Here is a 16,526-nt window from a genome sequence, read left to right as displayed (position 1 = left end):
CTTTGCTAAATTTCAAAGCAACTGTTGTGAAGGAAACACTGTATAATTTCCATTACAAGGTATACAGATGCAAAGCATATATTATTGAAAATAGCAGCGTGAAGAGGTGCAATGAGATTCACACCCAGCTGATAGGCAGAGGCAGGGAATGACAGTAGCCGGTGCCAGCTGGAGTAGAATTGAGAGCTTCGTTTGTTCCCAGGAAATGTTGTTCCTATAGCTCCTACTCCCATGGTTCTTGGAAATTTAATAGGAGATGTGTTGGCTCAAACTTCTACACTTGCCCCCACCCTCCATGTGAAGGAGAGCTGACGGTGTGAATCACATCAACCTAAGTTTAATTCTTGTAACAACTTTTTTTTTTTTTTTTTGCTATGACTGAATGCATAAAATTAAGTGCATTTCTTTCCTTAGTAGCCAAGGAATAACTGTGCAATATTGGATAAGCTTCTTTAATTGGCTTATTAAATATTCCTGATGGATCAACAAGATGATCGTTATTGGATGCTTTTCTGCTGATAATGTTTACTCAGTTTTATTTTTATCTGATTTAACATGCCTAATTGATGCTCACTGTTTTCTGTATTGCCACATCAGCACAAAACACTGCCGTACCCATTTGTAAAATGTTTCACATTGAAAGCTTCCAAAATAGACATTAATATTTTGGGCTTTTTCACCCATGTTTGAGAAGCTAAAAACTAGCACTAAATATCTAATGACAGCTAGGAAATGTTGATTTCTGAGAAGAACATAGGTGAATTTAGGGAAAAGGAGAAAAAGTGCATTTTTAACACTATTGCAATTGCCACTTACTTGTGTATTGTAAATCTGTCCATACCTAACTAATAACACAAAAAATGTTTGTTTATTGTCTCCGTAAATAGTGTGTGGTTTTAAGGCCTACGTATGTGCATTTTAAAAGTCCTAATTTAAGTAGGAGAATGCATTGCAATTTCAAGTAGTGTGAATCAATGTTGTTTGCTTAGCAATTCCTCCCCCCAGCCCCCAATGCCAGCCTGGCACAATAAAGCCTGAAATATGAATTCCCTTTTAAGAAGCTGACTATAATAAATAGATTTTATATTATCCCTGGAGAAGCATATTTGAGGACCTGCACTCAGAGTATTAAAACATTCTACCTTTTCCCCCAAGTCATTTTCTTAATAACTTTTTACTAGAAAGTCAATCCATATTTTATTAAAATATTGTATACAACTTAAAAATTTTAATTACCCACTGCTTAGCATCTTTATGGGATAACATAAAAATGGCAGCATTAATTTTGAAGAACAGAAGCTATTTTTCCCCCCACTGAACTTCATGACATAGAGAAAAAGCAGAGTGTAAACTAGAATTCCAATGAGAACGTGGAGGGAGCTTACACGATGCCTTGGAAAGAGACAATTGGAAACAGCCAAAGCATGTAGGGTAGCGTAATCATACCATATATCCCCTTTAATAGCGTGGTTCACTAAACTCTGGGTACTTGATGGCACATCAATTGATGATAAATTATGCCTTAATTTTAAGTTTAGCAGCAGATTACTTAACTACTTTGAAGTAAATAACCAGTTTTGATTTACTGTCTGCAAAGATTTATAGTACGCTTTTTGAATGTGTCGTTAAAAGAAAGAGAGTGTTACGGCTGTTGTACCGCCATAAATCTGCCTTCATTGTTCTGCAGAGGTGCCAAACAGCTGAGACCCTATTGCAAATTTACAATCATTTGGCAACACCACTAAAAATCAGTAAAGCAGAAATGGGAGATGGGACCATTTTCTGTTCTTACCCTTTGATTGTGCCTGAAATTGGCAGCAAAAACAGTCAGCCACTTAAAAAACAATCAAGAAGGACATTATTTCATTTGTAGTGGTCACAGAGTATGAAAAATGAGTATTTTATAATATTTTGTTCCCTTTTTAGATGTGGTCAGTACGGAGCAATTTACAGCAAGAACAAATTAAGCAGCCTGTCTTAGTATTGTTTTAAAATCAGTGCTATATGTATCTACACAAAATTAAATCCCATTGAGTTCAATGGGACTTCTTTCCAGGTGATTGTACAAGTTTGCTTTAGAACAGAAGATGGAACAGTAACTAAAAAACTATGTTAGATAGTCTAGTAGAAGTTAGCTTGCAGGGGTAGGAAAGATAAGGAGCAGGACCACCAGTCAGATCCAAGTCCCCACCCCTGAAATAAGTGATAAGAGACAATGGATATATTTACACTAACCCAATGTTAGGTAAATAAAACAAATATGTTCTTTCTGTAGGATGCATACATAAATACGTGTGTGTGTGTGTGTGTGTGTGTGTGTGTGTGTGCGTGCTAAGGGACGTTTTGGAACATTTAGATTTCCTAAAGTGAGTTAGATAAATATATGTTGGCAACTGTTTATAGCAGTCTGAAAACAAAGACTTCATTAATCAGGACATGATGCAAACTTACATGATGCAAATTTAGAGGGAACAGAATGATATAATTCTATCCCATTGCTGAAACAAGACCAAATCTAGATAGGTCCAAAGCTGTTGAAGAAATGGGCTACTGGGATGTATTAGAGCTGGGATAGATTGACATATTTTTCAATGGAGGGAAAGTAAGAAATGGGTTCCCCCATGGATCTGTTCATTCTCAAACTGGTTGATGAGCTTCATTCATGGTGACTTTTTTGTGCTGTGCAAGTGGAAAATAAGCCAATCAGTCTCCAGGATTGGTGACAGCTAGGCACTATGGCCTGGAGACAGTTCCCAGCCTTGCTGGAGATAATTGGAGACCTTGGCCAGTTGTTGAAGGAGGGGTCCTGGTCTGGAATAAGAACTTTGCTAGGGTATGAAATTTTATTTATTTATACTTATTAAATTTGTATACCGCCCTTCATCTGAATATCACAGGTTGGTTCGCATTAGAAAAATACAGAATAAAGACACAAAATTCAAACAACAAAACAAAAGCAAAACAAACCAATAACTGCTCTCCCACAGACAGAGAATGTTAATCAGCCAAACGCTTGGTTGAAGAGAATGGCTTCTTACCCAGTACAAGGGTGGGTGGTGGTTGTGACCTGGTGCAGCGCTTCCCTCATCCCCTCAAAACCACACCATCTTTACTCCGGCCGTTGACTCCCAGTTCAAATTTTGGCCAATCCATGGCAGCTGGGGTGGGGTGGGGCAATGGAATGGACCACACAGCAGGAGTCTTCACTCTGGTCTGCTTCACAAGTGCTTAAAGGGGCAGGCCACACTTCTTGCCTGGCGCCTAAAGATGTGTAACAAAGGTGCCAGGTGAGCCTCCTTCGGAAGAGCATTCCACAAATGGGGAGCCACCCCAAAGGCCGCAGTTTTTCTGGTTTGTGAGTTGATTTTGTCACAAACTTTATATGTTGGCAGGAGGTGCATTGGGCAGACTCCATAGTCTAATAAGGGGACGCCACGTAAGGCTTCAGATCAAACTCAAGGAGCTAAGGCTGGCAGCCACACTCTCAAGTTGCAGGTGATGCCCACTGGATTAGCACATGTCATGGTGGGACTATTTGCCCTGCAGCTCCTTCCTGCTGCCCAGCTGGCAGCCTGTGGAAGAGACACTGAATGCCAATGCATTCTTATTTCTGTGGAGCAACTGCCTTCTTATTCTGCTTGTGGCCTTTACAGAGGTATGTGAATAGCCACTATAGGACAGCAGCATGCAATACCTTTGGTCTGATCCAGCAGGGTCATTGTGTTCTAGCCTGAAAAATAATTTGACAGTCTTCTGACGGATAGCATCTAGTTTAGCATCCTGCTTCCCACAGTTCCTAACCAGATACCTCTGAAAAGCCTAGACCTGAGGACTACCCCTTTTTTATGCTATTTCAGTAAGAAATGATAACCCACTTTTCCTTTGTTAGTAGTCAAAAAATTATTTCAGAATTTACTTTGCCACTGGCATAAACTTTACTTTTATTCCTACAGTTCTGAACAATTCTACAATCACCTGATGGCATGCATCTTATTTTTTACATGAGAATATTGTTATAGAACCCTCTGTTGCTCTATGTACATCACAATATACCAGGCAGAATGAAATCTATCTCAATTGACAGCAGGGTTGTGAATGTTATTTTCAGTTCCATGTTGAGGGTGCTAGTCTTTGGCTTTTGTTGAACCAGAAATCAACAACCCTAACAGGAAAGAGAAAATAACATCCACAGCTCTTATTCCACTATAGAGCAATTTCACAAGGACTGGTATGAAACTTCTTGAATTGGGATAAGATCTGTGAAAACCAAGCATCTTCACATGTTACAAACAAAACAAACTATATTTCCCTTGATAATTGCCATTTAGATTGCTCTTCTAGACATTTTTAAAATGGATTTTTTTGCCCTTGGCAGCTAAGACAGTTGGTAAAATATGCTAACTAGATCAATGCTCTGGAAGCTGAATATTCTGTGATGCTTAAAATATATACAGGGGATTACCTGCTAGTAAAGAATTGTTACCATACTAACGAAGTGGTGTCAAAATCCTTTAGCATGTTAAGGGCATACTCCAGGCATGTGTTTATGGCTAGCACATGTGCTACTCTGTACAGAGGCAAAAAGAAATTGAAATACAGTGATACAATGCTATAGGGAGGAATGTACATTAGGGGCAATGTTTTCAAACACCATCTGGTAGTTATAGTTGGTTGTCAGTTCAATATATTTAATTACTAAGGATGCTGTGTTGGTCTTACCAAAGGTGATACGAAGGCTTTTGCTATGCAAGGCATGGGGTGTAGGAAGGAGTGGGGGTGGGGGTGGGCCGCCCTGGGTGCCCTCACTGAGGGGGGTGACATTCGGCACGCCACCTGCCCGTGACTCCCAAGCCTACCCCAAGCTGTTGGGGTAAGGGGGGAGCTGCGCTGCCTTGCCGGCGGCATTCCCCCCTTCCCCCTTCATTTTGACAGCTTGGGGGAGGCTTGGGAGTCGCTGTCGGGCAGCACACCGAATGTCCACCACGGGCAGCTCACTCAGCCCCTGGCTGCAGGGCATGCACGCTGCTCAGGGCACCCAAGTGTCTATCCCCTACCTGGGAGGCACCTTCTGCATCACGCCTCCCTCGGGAATGCGCCTGCCCTGGGCAGCGCAGGCATATGCTCTTCCACTGACAGGAGGGGGGTAGTTGAAAAAGTGATAATTCCTCCCATCTCCCTCTTCTTGCCTGGTACTTCATTAGCAACAGTCCATAGACAGGTGCTTGTACAGCCATCAACACACACTGTTGCAACAGATTGGGACATAGGGGAAAGGCACAAGTAGGTTTACCAGTCGTCGTCCCGTCCCCCCCCCCAGCCATCTCTTCCTCCATCTTTACCCCCTCAGTTGTAGTTTATTCCTCATACACATAGAGTCTCTATATGCCTTTTACCATAGGAACATTTTTGTGTTGTGTTGTTTATTTTATACCATCCTTGTAAAACCCATGTACCACACAGGGCAGCTAGTGAGATGTGGTTGCCCAGTAGGGCACCTCTTCAGTGTAGGAAACCAGGGATGCATGGGAAAATGCTCCGATTTTGATTAGAGTAACCATGCTAGGGAAAAAGGATATGATTTGCTTGCTTGGTTGCTAAATTTGTATCCTGCCTTTGCACCAGATGGTGTTCCACTGTTTCTCCTATCAAACTTTGTCCTGCAGGCTCCCTACTAGTCCCCCCCCCTATGTATTCAAAGGGATATCGGAGAGGGAGACTTACATGTCTCCCATTCATCCACCTAATGACTGCAGCCTTCTGCAATGATGACCAGAGCAGAAAGAGGGGTTGGATCAGCCTTAAATAGTACCTACCCTCCTCCCAAAGGAAGACACCAACCTAAGTATCTTTCCTCTAAGAAAGGGTGGGACAAATTCACTGCCAAGAGTGTGAAGGCAATTCTTAAAAGCCTGCAGTGTCAAGTCAATATTCATGGCCTGAAAATGACAGATTTAGTAAGAAATTTATTATTTTATTGTTTGCTCTGTTGCAAACAAAAAAAATATATTTTAAAGTAAATTAAATTGCCTTGATAAATAGATTAAATACTGATAATTTTTTTCCTTCAGTATACTGAGTTTATTTCAAATATTTGACATCCTGCTATTACTCTCTAGGAAGGTCAGTGTAACATTACCTTGTTGCATCTAACAAATTAATAAAGGACAATTAACACCCATTACACTTGAGGGTGAGGGCTGTGAAATTAAGCAGAAGAAAACTAATAATATGCAGCTTTTAACAGTGCAAGAAATGGACAGTTGGAGCAGTGTTTTAGAATATCACTTGCTGGTTGTTTTATCTGTACGTTTGAGATTCCAAGCTAAATTCCAGCTCAGCATGCAAAAGGTGCATTAAAATTGGACATGGCTGAATATGTTTCTTACTTGATCTTTAAGTGGGTACCATTTACATGAACAGAGAACACAATTTTGTGATTCATCCAGAGGCACTAAAAGCACTGTTAAAACACTGTTAATAAAAATTTAAGATTACAAGTTAATTAGTATGTACATAATTTGGCTCTAGTGTTACCACATAGGTCTAAAATGCAATGTGGAATTCTAATTGGTTGGTTGTTAGAGACATTTAAATGGTTGGAGAGGAGGCAAGAAAAGTGTTGGTGGTTTTTTGTTTTTTGTTTAACAAAAGGAGTGTCCCCAAAGCTTTGTTACACTAGGTATATTGAAACCTACTTGCTGACAACTATGGACCTTAAAAAGAAGACATTTAATGTCATTTATTTCTTTAGTGAGAGAGAAACACTGCAGAGATTAAAAGCCTTATTCATTAAAAATGCATTTGCAAGTTAAGTAGGTTTTTCATGATGTGCATAGAAAAGTGTGGAGTGTGCTTTTTAGGCAGAGGCAAACTTTGGTAATTCATTACAACTTTCCAAACTTGAAAGCAGCGTGTCATTTATAATTCACTGGCGGGATGCTCAACACAAACACAGCAAGACACAAAGTCTTTTAATTTTGGGGGGTGGGGGAGGGCCAAGTGTGTAAAGCTGAAGGTGCACAAGTTAAGCTGCAGGCTGGCTGTATTGAAGATCCAACACTGATACCAAAATGAGTGGAATTGATTTGACAACCCCCTGTTGTAATCTTCTGTTATCATAATAAACTAGCCATCAGCGATAAATGTGCACTAGCCTTTGGAAAGATGATATAATAAACTATTAAACCTGTAGAAAAAGCTCAGCCTTTCTTAGAATCACAGGAAAGTGCCTCATACAGAATCAGACCAATGATCCATCTAGCTTAGTATTGTCCACATCGATTGGCAGCTGCTCTCCAGAAGCCCCCCCCCCAGCCCTTCTTGAAGGTGCTGGGGATTGGAACTGGGACCTTCTGCAAGCAAAGCAGCTGTCCTACCCTTTCTCAATTCCAACCTGTGGCAAAGGTGGGGAAAAGCTGGCTGTTTATCTCACCACTATATGTGTGTGTGCGTACGTGCATGCACTCATGCAAGCATGCATGAAATGCCACATCTTTCCTAAGCAACATTTTATGCAATTTTAAAAATTTGTTTTGGAGTTTGGCAATACAGGGCAGAAGAAAGACAAAACAATGAATTACAAATTTCAACCTTCTTTTAAACTATGTGGCAATGGCTACTGTCAGACGCAGAGACTGAAGCAGGTAGTACTTTAGTCTGTGCTGTCATAGTAAAGCTGCACATTTCTAAAAACAGAGGCAACAATGAGGAGGTAAAAAAAACACACCTCTGAATTAAAAGGGGAAAGAAGGAGCAGGAAGAGAAAGGCTATAAATAGAAGTGACAGCCGTGAAGAGTACATTATGACGGCTGTAATGGAAGGAAAGTTTTCCAGTGTTTGCCCCTTAAGCAGCGTTGGAATGGTGGTCAGTTGATCACCTACTATTATTTGCAGGTGATAGGCTATGGTAGAGGGATTCTGGCAGACACTGTCACTCAACAACTGAGCTGAGAGACAGCTGAGGAATAGGAGGCGGGAGTGGCAGATGAAAAGGATGCTGAAAGCATCCTGCAAGAAATAAGAGGGCAGGGTGCATGGATACCAGCAGTGAGTAGCATCCTGGGCCAATGGAAGAGAAATACAGGCAAGGAAACCAGACTAAGGGAAGGAGGAGAAGGAGGTGGCTGGAAAAGAGGGTGAGAAACAAAGTGAATTTGGTCTGCCTCAGGAAGGAGAGCAAGGAGGGAGAAGAGGACTAGGATAGAAAGATTAAGGGTTGTCACCCCTGGTGGCAAGGCAGAAAGAGGGAGGGGGCGAAAAAGACAGGAGAGGGCAATGTTCAAGGGGTGTCAGAAGAACGGTGTATGGGAAGACAGGAGTGAAAACATTGTCTATAAAACAGAACAGAACTGAGCAAGACAGGACTATGGGCCTTTCCTCTTAAAAACACATCACAAGTGCCTCTGTTTACAAGCAAATGAAGGCGTCGATATTTTACCATATTAAATTCAATTGATGTGTTCTAATCAGTTTTACTCAGATAAGATCCATTAAAAGGAATGATCATATCTAAGTTATGGCCATTAATTTCTGTGGATCTTTTATATGTAAAAAAATAGCTGAATACCACCCAGTATTTGTTTTTGTTTTGTTTTGTGTAGTCCATTGTGCAGTCATAATTTATATCATTATTTTTAATATTACAGTTTACATACAGTTTGTTACACTAAAAACAGCACAGCACCAGCCCTTTCCTTAAACATAAGAAGCCCTAATAGAGACGTTTCAAAGGCCTGTTTGCAGCAAGCTGCTGATTCTGTAGGCTTACCCTATCTGTACTTAAAAACTATCATAGAAACAATTTTAAAAATAAATTTTTAGACAACTGAAGTGTTACTCCACATTTTTTAATTTTGCATATTTCATCCACCTCTCCTTATTGTAAGGGCCAATTGCTATAAATTTGCCTTTTGCATAAATTACCTGTTACATAACAGCTGCTTTCAGGAAACATGATAAAATATTATTTATTTTTGATAGGAACCTATGTGAGCCTTGGCCTGGTACACCTTCCTCAGTGTGGCCTTGAGAAGAAGATCAGAAGCTTCTGCTTTCATTTTTTTCAGTATCCACAGATCTGCATTTTGTCCAAATCTTAACTAAGGTTTATTTAATTAAGCGAGCTTCATAGCCCATGTCTTGAATTTGGCTTGCTCCAAACAAATCATAGCTAAGATTAACCAGTTGCTCAGTTTTTGACAACGTAGCAAGCTGTGATCAATCAATTTGGAAATGAAAAATTCTGAATACATCCTCACATCTGCAATCACGCTTACTATTGTAACTCAAGGATAGGCACACACTTTCACCTAAGTATATTCATTTTATCTCACTGAAATTATATCATACAATCCATCTGTTGTATAGCCACAACTACACGAATCAGCATAGGCATAGATCCCTTGCCCATCCCTTCCCTGTGCCTGGCTTTCAAGCAATACAGATTGCAAACTGAAGTACCATGGTGGAGAGTGGTGGCTGGATGAGTACAATAAAGCAAACATGGATTTTCAGTTGGAGAGTTACCTGCACCTGCCTTGCATGTGTACAACAGGCAGATCAGAGGCAAGAAAAGAGGGAGGTTCCATTGAGCCCTATGCCAGTCTCAAACTCTGTCCATTCAAGGGTGGACTGTGATCCATGTCTGTTCCTTTTCATATTTTGGATATACAGTATATGGAAATATATTCCAACACTGCCCATGGATTTAGGACAAACAGTTGGGGACCCATGTAAGGAAGGTATCGTTACCTTTCTTTTCTCCTATACATAATTTTTCCTGTATCTACAGCTGTAATGTGTTTATGTACAGGGTTATAAAAAGTTGAGGTAAGCCAAGTGCAGGCACAAGTGATGAGGAAAATATGGACTTCCTTCATTGTTCTGAAGGAAATAGGGCTGGGGAGCTTTTGTGGTAGGGTGGTTCTGCTAGACTGACAGGATTGCAATACATTTCTGAAGCTTTTTGCGATTCTCGTAGCTTATTTCATATCCTGTTTCTTTGATTAGTTACAAACCAACATCTTCCTCACATGGTGGAAATCTGTGGTTTCTGTGAAAAAGTCATAATTACTCCTTCTATGATGCACTCACAGTGAAATATTATGGGGTTTGCAGTTGTGATCATTACAGTATGTCATTTGCACCTGAAATTTTGTCTGTTCACAACAGAAGTAAAAAATGGCAACTATAACATTCCCTCTGCTTTTTGTATTCTGTGACTAAATTTTACTTTAGGCAGAATTTACTGTACTTATAGTCTGCTTTTTTCCTTTAAAAATGTTTAGGGGTACTCTCATTTTCCTACTCATATTGAAATACTTCCCCTCAATGTGGCCAAATTTAGATTCACAAAATGTTTAGGGGTATGCGTCCCCCCAGAAAAAAAGGCACTGCTTATCCCTTGTTTTCAAAGAATTCATTAACAACTTGAACTTCTTTCAAATGTATAGAATATCTCCTTTGGAGTAATATCTGGAGTTACAGAAGTTGGATTAGCATAATTAATTTAACAATCTTTTCACTCTGGCAGATATACAACAAATGGCAGTCGACTGGCTTACTGGGAATTTTTATTTTGTGGATCGTATGAGTGACACAATCTTTGTATGCAACTACAATGGAACTGTATGTGTTATTTTGATCGATCTTGACCTCCACAACCCCAGAGCAGTTGCTGTGGATCCAAGTTTGGGGTGAGTCTTTCAATGATACAATATTTGTTTGTTGTAAGATGTGTATAGGCATGCTAAGTATAAAGAAAATCAAAGCTTCCCATGGATTTTCCCCATGTGTGTATTCTCATTAGTCTCCATTTTGAATGATCGGTGCATGAAAGCACCTCAATCTTTAATCTTTTCTCATTTGGAAAGCCTGCTGGTTATCTGAAGTTAGAACACAACATTTGAGAAGCCTTGCTTTGAATTATATGTTTTGTTGTTTGCCCTTGCACATAGCATAAGAAAAAGACGAGGAAGAATATTCGGAAGTGAACCTAGTAGCTTGAAATACCCAAATTAACTACAGTCTTATATTAAACAACCACCTGACCTCTTATATCACACCACAAGCCATTTTTGAAATCCTTTCAAAAGCAGTTTGTAATATTGAAGGGAGACAGCCTTCTGCTCAAATAAAATCATTTTAGAAAATATCCCACTGGAATGTGCTCAGGTGTGTCTAGAGTAGCTCCTTGCGTCCCAGGCAAGATATTGTTGCTGCTGATGCAAGCTGCACCATAGTTCTCATGGGCACCCAGAAGTCTTTTTTGTGTGAGAGAGGGAGGAAGGTACAACTGGAAGGAGAACAAACGTGGTATTTTCTACATAGTTTCTGGTTGGTTTCTGTATCTAAGAGAATGAACGATTGAACTCCATGGACAGTTGTTGAATACAAATGATAGCGTTCACAGGTTAGCAGAAGTTTGTTTCTCCTTGCTACTCACAGCCCAAAACTTTTCTGAACATAAGATAACTGATACAGAATGTTTCTATGGTATGCCTCCATAACTTGCTTCAGTTGCAACAATTTTTTTGCAGAACAATTTACTTTCTACGTTTCCCTGTCATTTCCAAATCACAGAGGAAATTGAAAAATAACTTTGTTGTCACTGTCTCAAAAAGTCCATTGCTTAAAATTCCAATGTAATTTTTATGGAATATAGATAGTAAGAGAGATGTCACTGTCAACTTTTTCTTTTAAATGAGGACATTGGAACATAGTGTGTGCATATACAATAGTAAGGTACCCTTCTCAATGTGCTTTGGAGCAACAGTTAAAATATTTTGTATCTGTGCTTTTAAAAACTCAGCAGTCAAGAATGTATATCTGTGTTATAGCAACACATTTGCAAACTTTTGGAGAATGAATGCAAAATATTAGGAACCATGTTTTGTCATTTCACCAATCATATCAACAAGTTCATTCATTATCAGCCGCAGCAATAGACACATGGCATAATAATGTAAATGTGGATGCCTGAGTTTTGAAGTGGCTACTTCAACCTTGTTTTATATTAGCCTGTAGATAGTGAAGTCTGTAGTGGCTGGTGCAGAACATCTTACAATATCATAAGACTCTGTTCAATAAAAAGGAGAATATTTACTACAGAAGCAGCTTGTCATCCATATGTGGACTTTTGTCACTCTTTACTTAACGTCTGATTGAATATTAAGATGAATAATCACATGGGTTTAATTTTGACAAGAACAGCTTGCGTGCAAACTTTGCAAAGGAAGCTGTATGATTCTAGAATAGAGCTGCTTTTGTGTACTCAGCAGATGGTAAGCTTGACTAGATCTGACTGAAGTGATGTTTCAAAAGAAATTAGTCGAAGTTGTATTTAAACTGATTTGTTTAGTAATTCTCTTAACAATGAATGGGATATTTTCAAACCACCTAGCTCCTTTTTCACGTGTATTTATTTATGCAATATATTTGGGTTTTACTTTATGTAATTTAAACTAGTAATTCTGGTCTGTTAATGGATGTTGAGATGTTGAAGTATAGTCTTTAGATTCCAGATATTGACCTATGGTTATAAAAATGATGGTTAATGGTATACCCCTTTTAAGACACAAAAGTGAAAAAGATAAGCATTTCAATATATGTATATTGTAGCTTCTTCTGCTACTACATTTTATCTCGCCTCTTCTCTTTTTCCAAGTTCTTATTTTTCATATGAATTCATTATTACCTAACCACCAAAGCAGAATTTCTGCTTGAGTATATTGAGTTATTATGTCCTTACCTGTTTCATAATGATATTGGTTTTATTTAATTCTTTATCAGGTTTTTTAATAAAACTTCATCATAAGAGTGCATTGCAAGTGAAGCATGAAATGAATGGGGCATATAAATATGTGCATAACACTTTAATAAAGTTGCCTACATTTATCAGCCTTGTACATTTAATTACAAAATATGTACATTTTTATATTTAGCAAGTTAAACTGGGTGTTCCCATAAGGTATTATATACACACTCTTACGGGATATCTTCTGCTATTAATGTATTGAGGACCATCATCTTTTTATATTAATAGTAAACCACACTTAGCAAATGCGAGCTTTATTTATTAGTAATTGGTATTGCAAGAAAAGAATTGCTGTCTTGAACCAGCTCGATCTATTCCATTACTGGATCCCACTGACAGTGGTTTGTATTTATCAGGGTAGGGCCTAGCATACACATAGCCATATGTTGACATCTCATTGTCCTGTTTGAGTCAGGGAACCCAGGATATGAGCCAATTGGCTCACCAAGGCAGCCCAACTACCTATCTAGATTTACTGACACTTAACTTTTTTCTGCTCTTTTCAGGCAAAGTCTGTGCTTTAAAGCTCTGTGTCTGAGCACCCTCTCATTTGTGCTCTAGAGCATTCCCTGTGAAAACCCGCGAGCTAAAGCAGAATCAGAGAAAATGACAATCCGCAGAAAACCCGAATTGCCATTTGTTGCACTTCAGCTTTAAAGAACGGGTTTTTTCATTCTTTAACTATTGCTGCAAAGGAATGAACTGATCCCTGGGACTGGGGTGTGATCGCCACCACTGCCACTTGTACAGCTTCCAGGAGGCTTTTTAGTGTCCTAGCCACTCCTGATCCCAGCCATGATCCGCTGCTGTGGCCTGCAGGCAGGATCAGTGAAATCAAATAAAAAATGGAATTTTTTACAATCCCGAGGTGAAGATCTAAAACTATTTTTTTTAAAAAAAATAAGAATAAATAAAAAGACAATAATTTATAAGAGGGTCAAAATGGAGGGAGATAGAATATGCTAAACCAAGCTAAGCGCTCCCGTGCATGTTTCTATATGGCAGTGCTCTATGAGGGGATACAAGTTTTGAAAGCCACTTACTACACAAATGGGCCATATTACAGAGATAATCTGCCTGCTGCCATCAGCAACCACCTCCTAACCCTATTTAGCTTCCTCCACATTGAGGTGTGTGAGAGAGAGTGGGGGGGAAGAGATTGATTTGAGTTAGTCTTCCAAAAAGCTTGGCTCTTGTTCTTAGGAAACTGTCAAGGCCTCCATCCTGTCAAATCTCTTAGCAAGGCTTGAGATGCATTATAGGTAGGCATTGACTTTGAAGCTGTAGCATTGCTGTGGTTTTGCTATCCAAAAATCTTCAAGGAAGCTTTTTTTTTTAAAGAAACTCATTCTGAAATGGAAATTTGTTCTCATTCAAGGATTAAATAAATTACATTTTGCTTTAGGGAAATAATATTCTCAGGGCCTTTTTTGATCAAGGCTTTCTGTTAGCACTTTCAAGTGTTAGTCATTTCCAGTGATGAATATGTCCATTTCCACATAATGGAAGGATAGGGGGAAGCTAGATTTGCTGCTAGGTAAAACGGAGAAACGCAGTCAGCTGCTGGAAAGAAAAATGGAAAAGAAAAGAAAGAGTTGGCAGTGCAGTGATTGTAGTAATCTGGGGACATTTTCTTACAATAGACATTGAGGTTGGAATTTGGAGATCATCCCTGGAGAATGGTGTGAAGGGGTGGGGTCTTGCTGGCTGAGAAGGCTCCAGAAGAAAACTAGGGTTTGTTGTAATTGCTACTTTACAAAGTTACCATGTTAACTCTTTTCTGAATATACTGAATCCAAGTTTACAGGTTGTAAGCTGGGCTAGACAGGGAGGGGATCTCTAATGTTTCTGACAGTGACACCACATGCATAGCCCACTGCACAAAGCAAAAGATGTGTGGCAGTTGCATTTCATGTACAAAATATGTGTGCTAACAATTTAGACCAACAGAATACACAAGCAATTGAAATGCTTTTTGAAGTAGTATAAGTAGTATAAAACCCACTAACAAATACCCCTTCCTCTTGGTTCATGTGGGAACCAATGACACTGCAAGCAATAGCCTCCAGAAGATCAAAAGAGACTACGAGGCTCTCGGCAGGAAATTGAAGCAACTAAATGCACAAATTGTCATCTCGTCTGTCCTCCCAGTTGAACGACGTGGCCCAGGGAGAGAGGGGAAAATAGTGGAAGTGAACAGCTGGCTTCGCAAATGGTGTAAACAGGAACGGTTTGGATTCTTAGATCACGGACTGCAGTTTCTTGAAGATGGACTTCTGGCAAGTGATGGGCTGCACCTCACAACGGTTGGGAGGAATGTTTTTGCCAAAAATCTCAGAAACCTCATCAGGAGGGCTTTAAACTGACTAATGTGGGGGAGGGAGACAGTGCTCCTGAAGGTAGGAGTCTATCAATTAATGAAGATGATCATCCAAATGTCATAGACCAAATGGAGCAAACAGCACGCGGACCTAGTGGTGGGAGGAAAAAATCCTTAAATAAGAGACACGGGGGAATGATTAATGGACTTCAATGTCTGTACACTAATGCGCAAAGCATGGGAAATAAACAAGATGAGCTTGAGCTCTTGGTACAGCAAACTAAATATGACATAATAGGCATCACTGAAACCTGGTGGGATAAGTCCCACGATTGGAATGTAATAATGGGGGGATACAATCTATTTCAGAGAAACAGACCAGACAAGAAAGGAGGAGGAGTGGCGTTATATGTCAGGGATGTGTATACCTGTGAAGAGATCCAAGATTTAGAACCTCAAAGCCAATGTGAGAGCATTTGGGTCAAAATTAAGGGAGAGAAGAATAACAGAGACCTCATTGTGGGAGTTTACTATAGATCCCCAAGCCAAACGGAGGACATAGATGATGCCTTCCTGGAACAGATGGCCAAGCATGCAAAAGGAAGGGAGATAGTAGTAATGGGGGACTTCAATTACCCGGATATTTGTTGGGCGTCAAACTCAGCCAAGAGCATAAGGTCAAACAGATTCCTCACTGGCCTTGCAGACAACTTCATTGTCCAGAAAGTGGGAGAAGCAACAAGAGGAACAGCCATTTTAGATCTGGTCCTAACCAATGTTGATGACCTGGTTAGTGGGGTAGAAGTGGAAGGATCATTAGGCGCGAGTGATCATGCTCTTCTGAAGTTTACTATACAGCGGAAAGGAGCAGCCAAGCATACTAGGACTCAATTTCTTGACTTTAAGAAAGCCGACTTCATAAAACTTAGGGAAGTGCTGGGTGAGATCCCATGGACAGCAATACTAAAAGGAAAGGGAGTTCATGATGGCTGGGAGTTTGTTAAGAGGGAGATAGTAAAAGCACAACGTCAGGCAATACCAATGAGACGGAAACATGGAAGGTGCCTAAAGAAGCCAGGGTGGCTATCTAAAGAACTTTTAACTGAATTAAGATTAAAAAAGGATGTGTACAAAAAATGGAAAAGGGGGGAAACCACCAAAGAGGAATTCAAACAAATAGCCAGCACGTGTAGACACAAAGTCAGAAAAGCTAAAGCACAGAATGAACTCAGGCTTGCTAGAGAGGTTAAAAGCAACAAAAAAGGCTTTTATGGGTATGTTCGTAGCAAAAGGAAGAACAAAGAAACAGTGGGGTCACTCAGAGGAGAAGATGGTGAAATGCAAACAGGGGACACAGAAAGGGCTGAACTCCTCAATGCCTTCTTTGCCTC

The 16,526-nt window shown here is 39.8% G+C and overlaps 1 protein-coding gene across 7 annotated transcripts in view; it reads left to right on the top strand.

Annotated features, from left to right (window-relative positions):
- The window catches only part of LRP1B (LDL receptor related protein 1B), a 765,918-nt gene that overhangs the window by 454,748 nt on the left and 294,644 nt on the right, over positions 1–16,526 (top strand). For all 7 annotated transcript variants that reach the window (XR_014001603.1, XM_081167487.1, XM_081167486.1 and 4 more), the window contains one exon: positions 10,533–10,695. Coding sequence is in view for 6 of the 7 variants with exons in the window: in XM_081167487.1 (XP_081023613.1) it covers positions 10,533–10,695 (163 nt within the window). In the remaining variant the exon portion in view is untranslated. The remainder of the gene's footprint in view (positions 1–10,532; positions 10,696–16,526) is intronic.

This window comes from Podarcis bocagei (genome assembly GCF_964188305.1).
Source record: "Podarcis bocagei genome assembly, chromosome: 1".
Taxonomy (NCBI): domain Eukaryota; kingdom Metazoa; phylum Chordata; class Lepidosauria; order Squamata; family Lacertidae; genus Podarcis; species Podarcis bocagei.
Note: the sequence above shows the minus strand (reverse complement) of the source record. Positions and strands in the feature narration are given on the sequence as shown.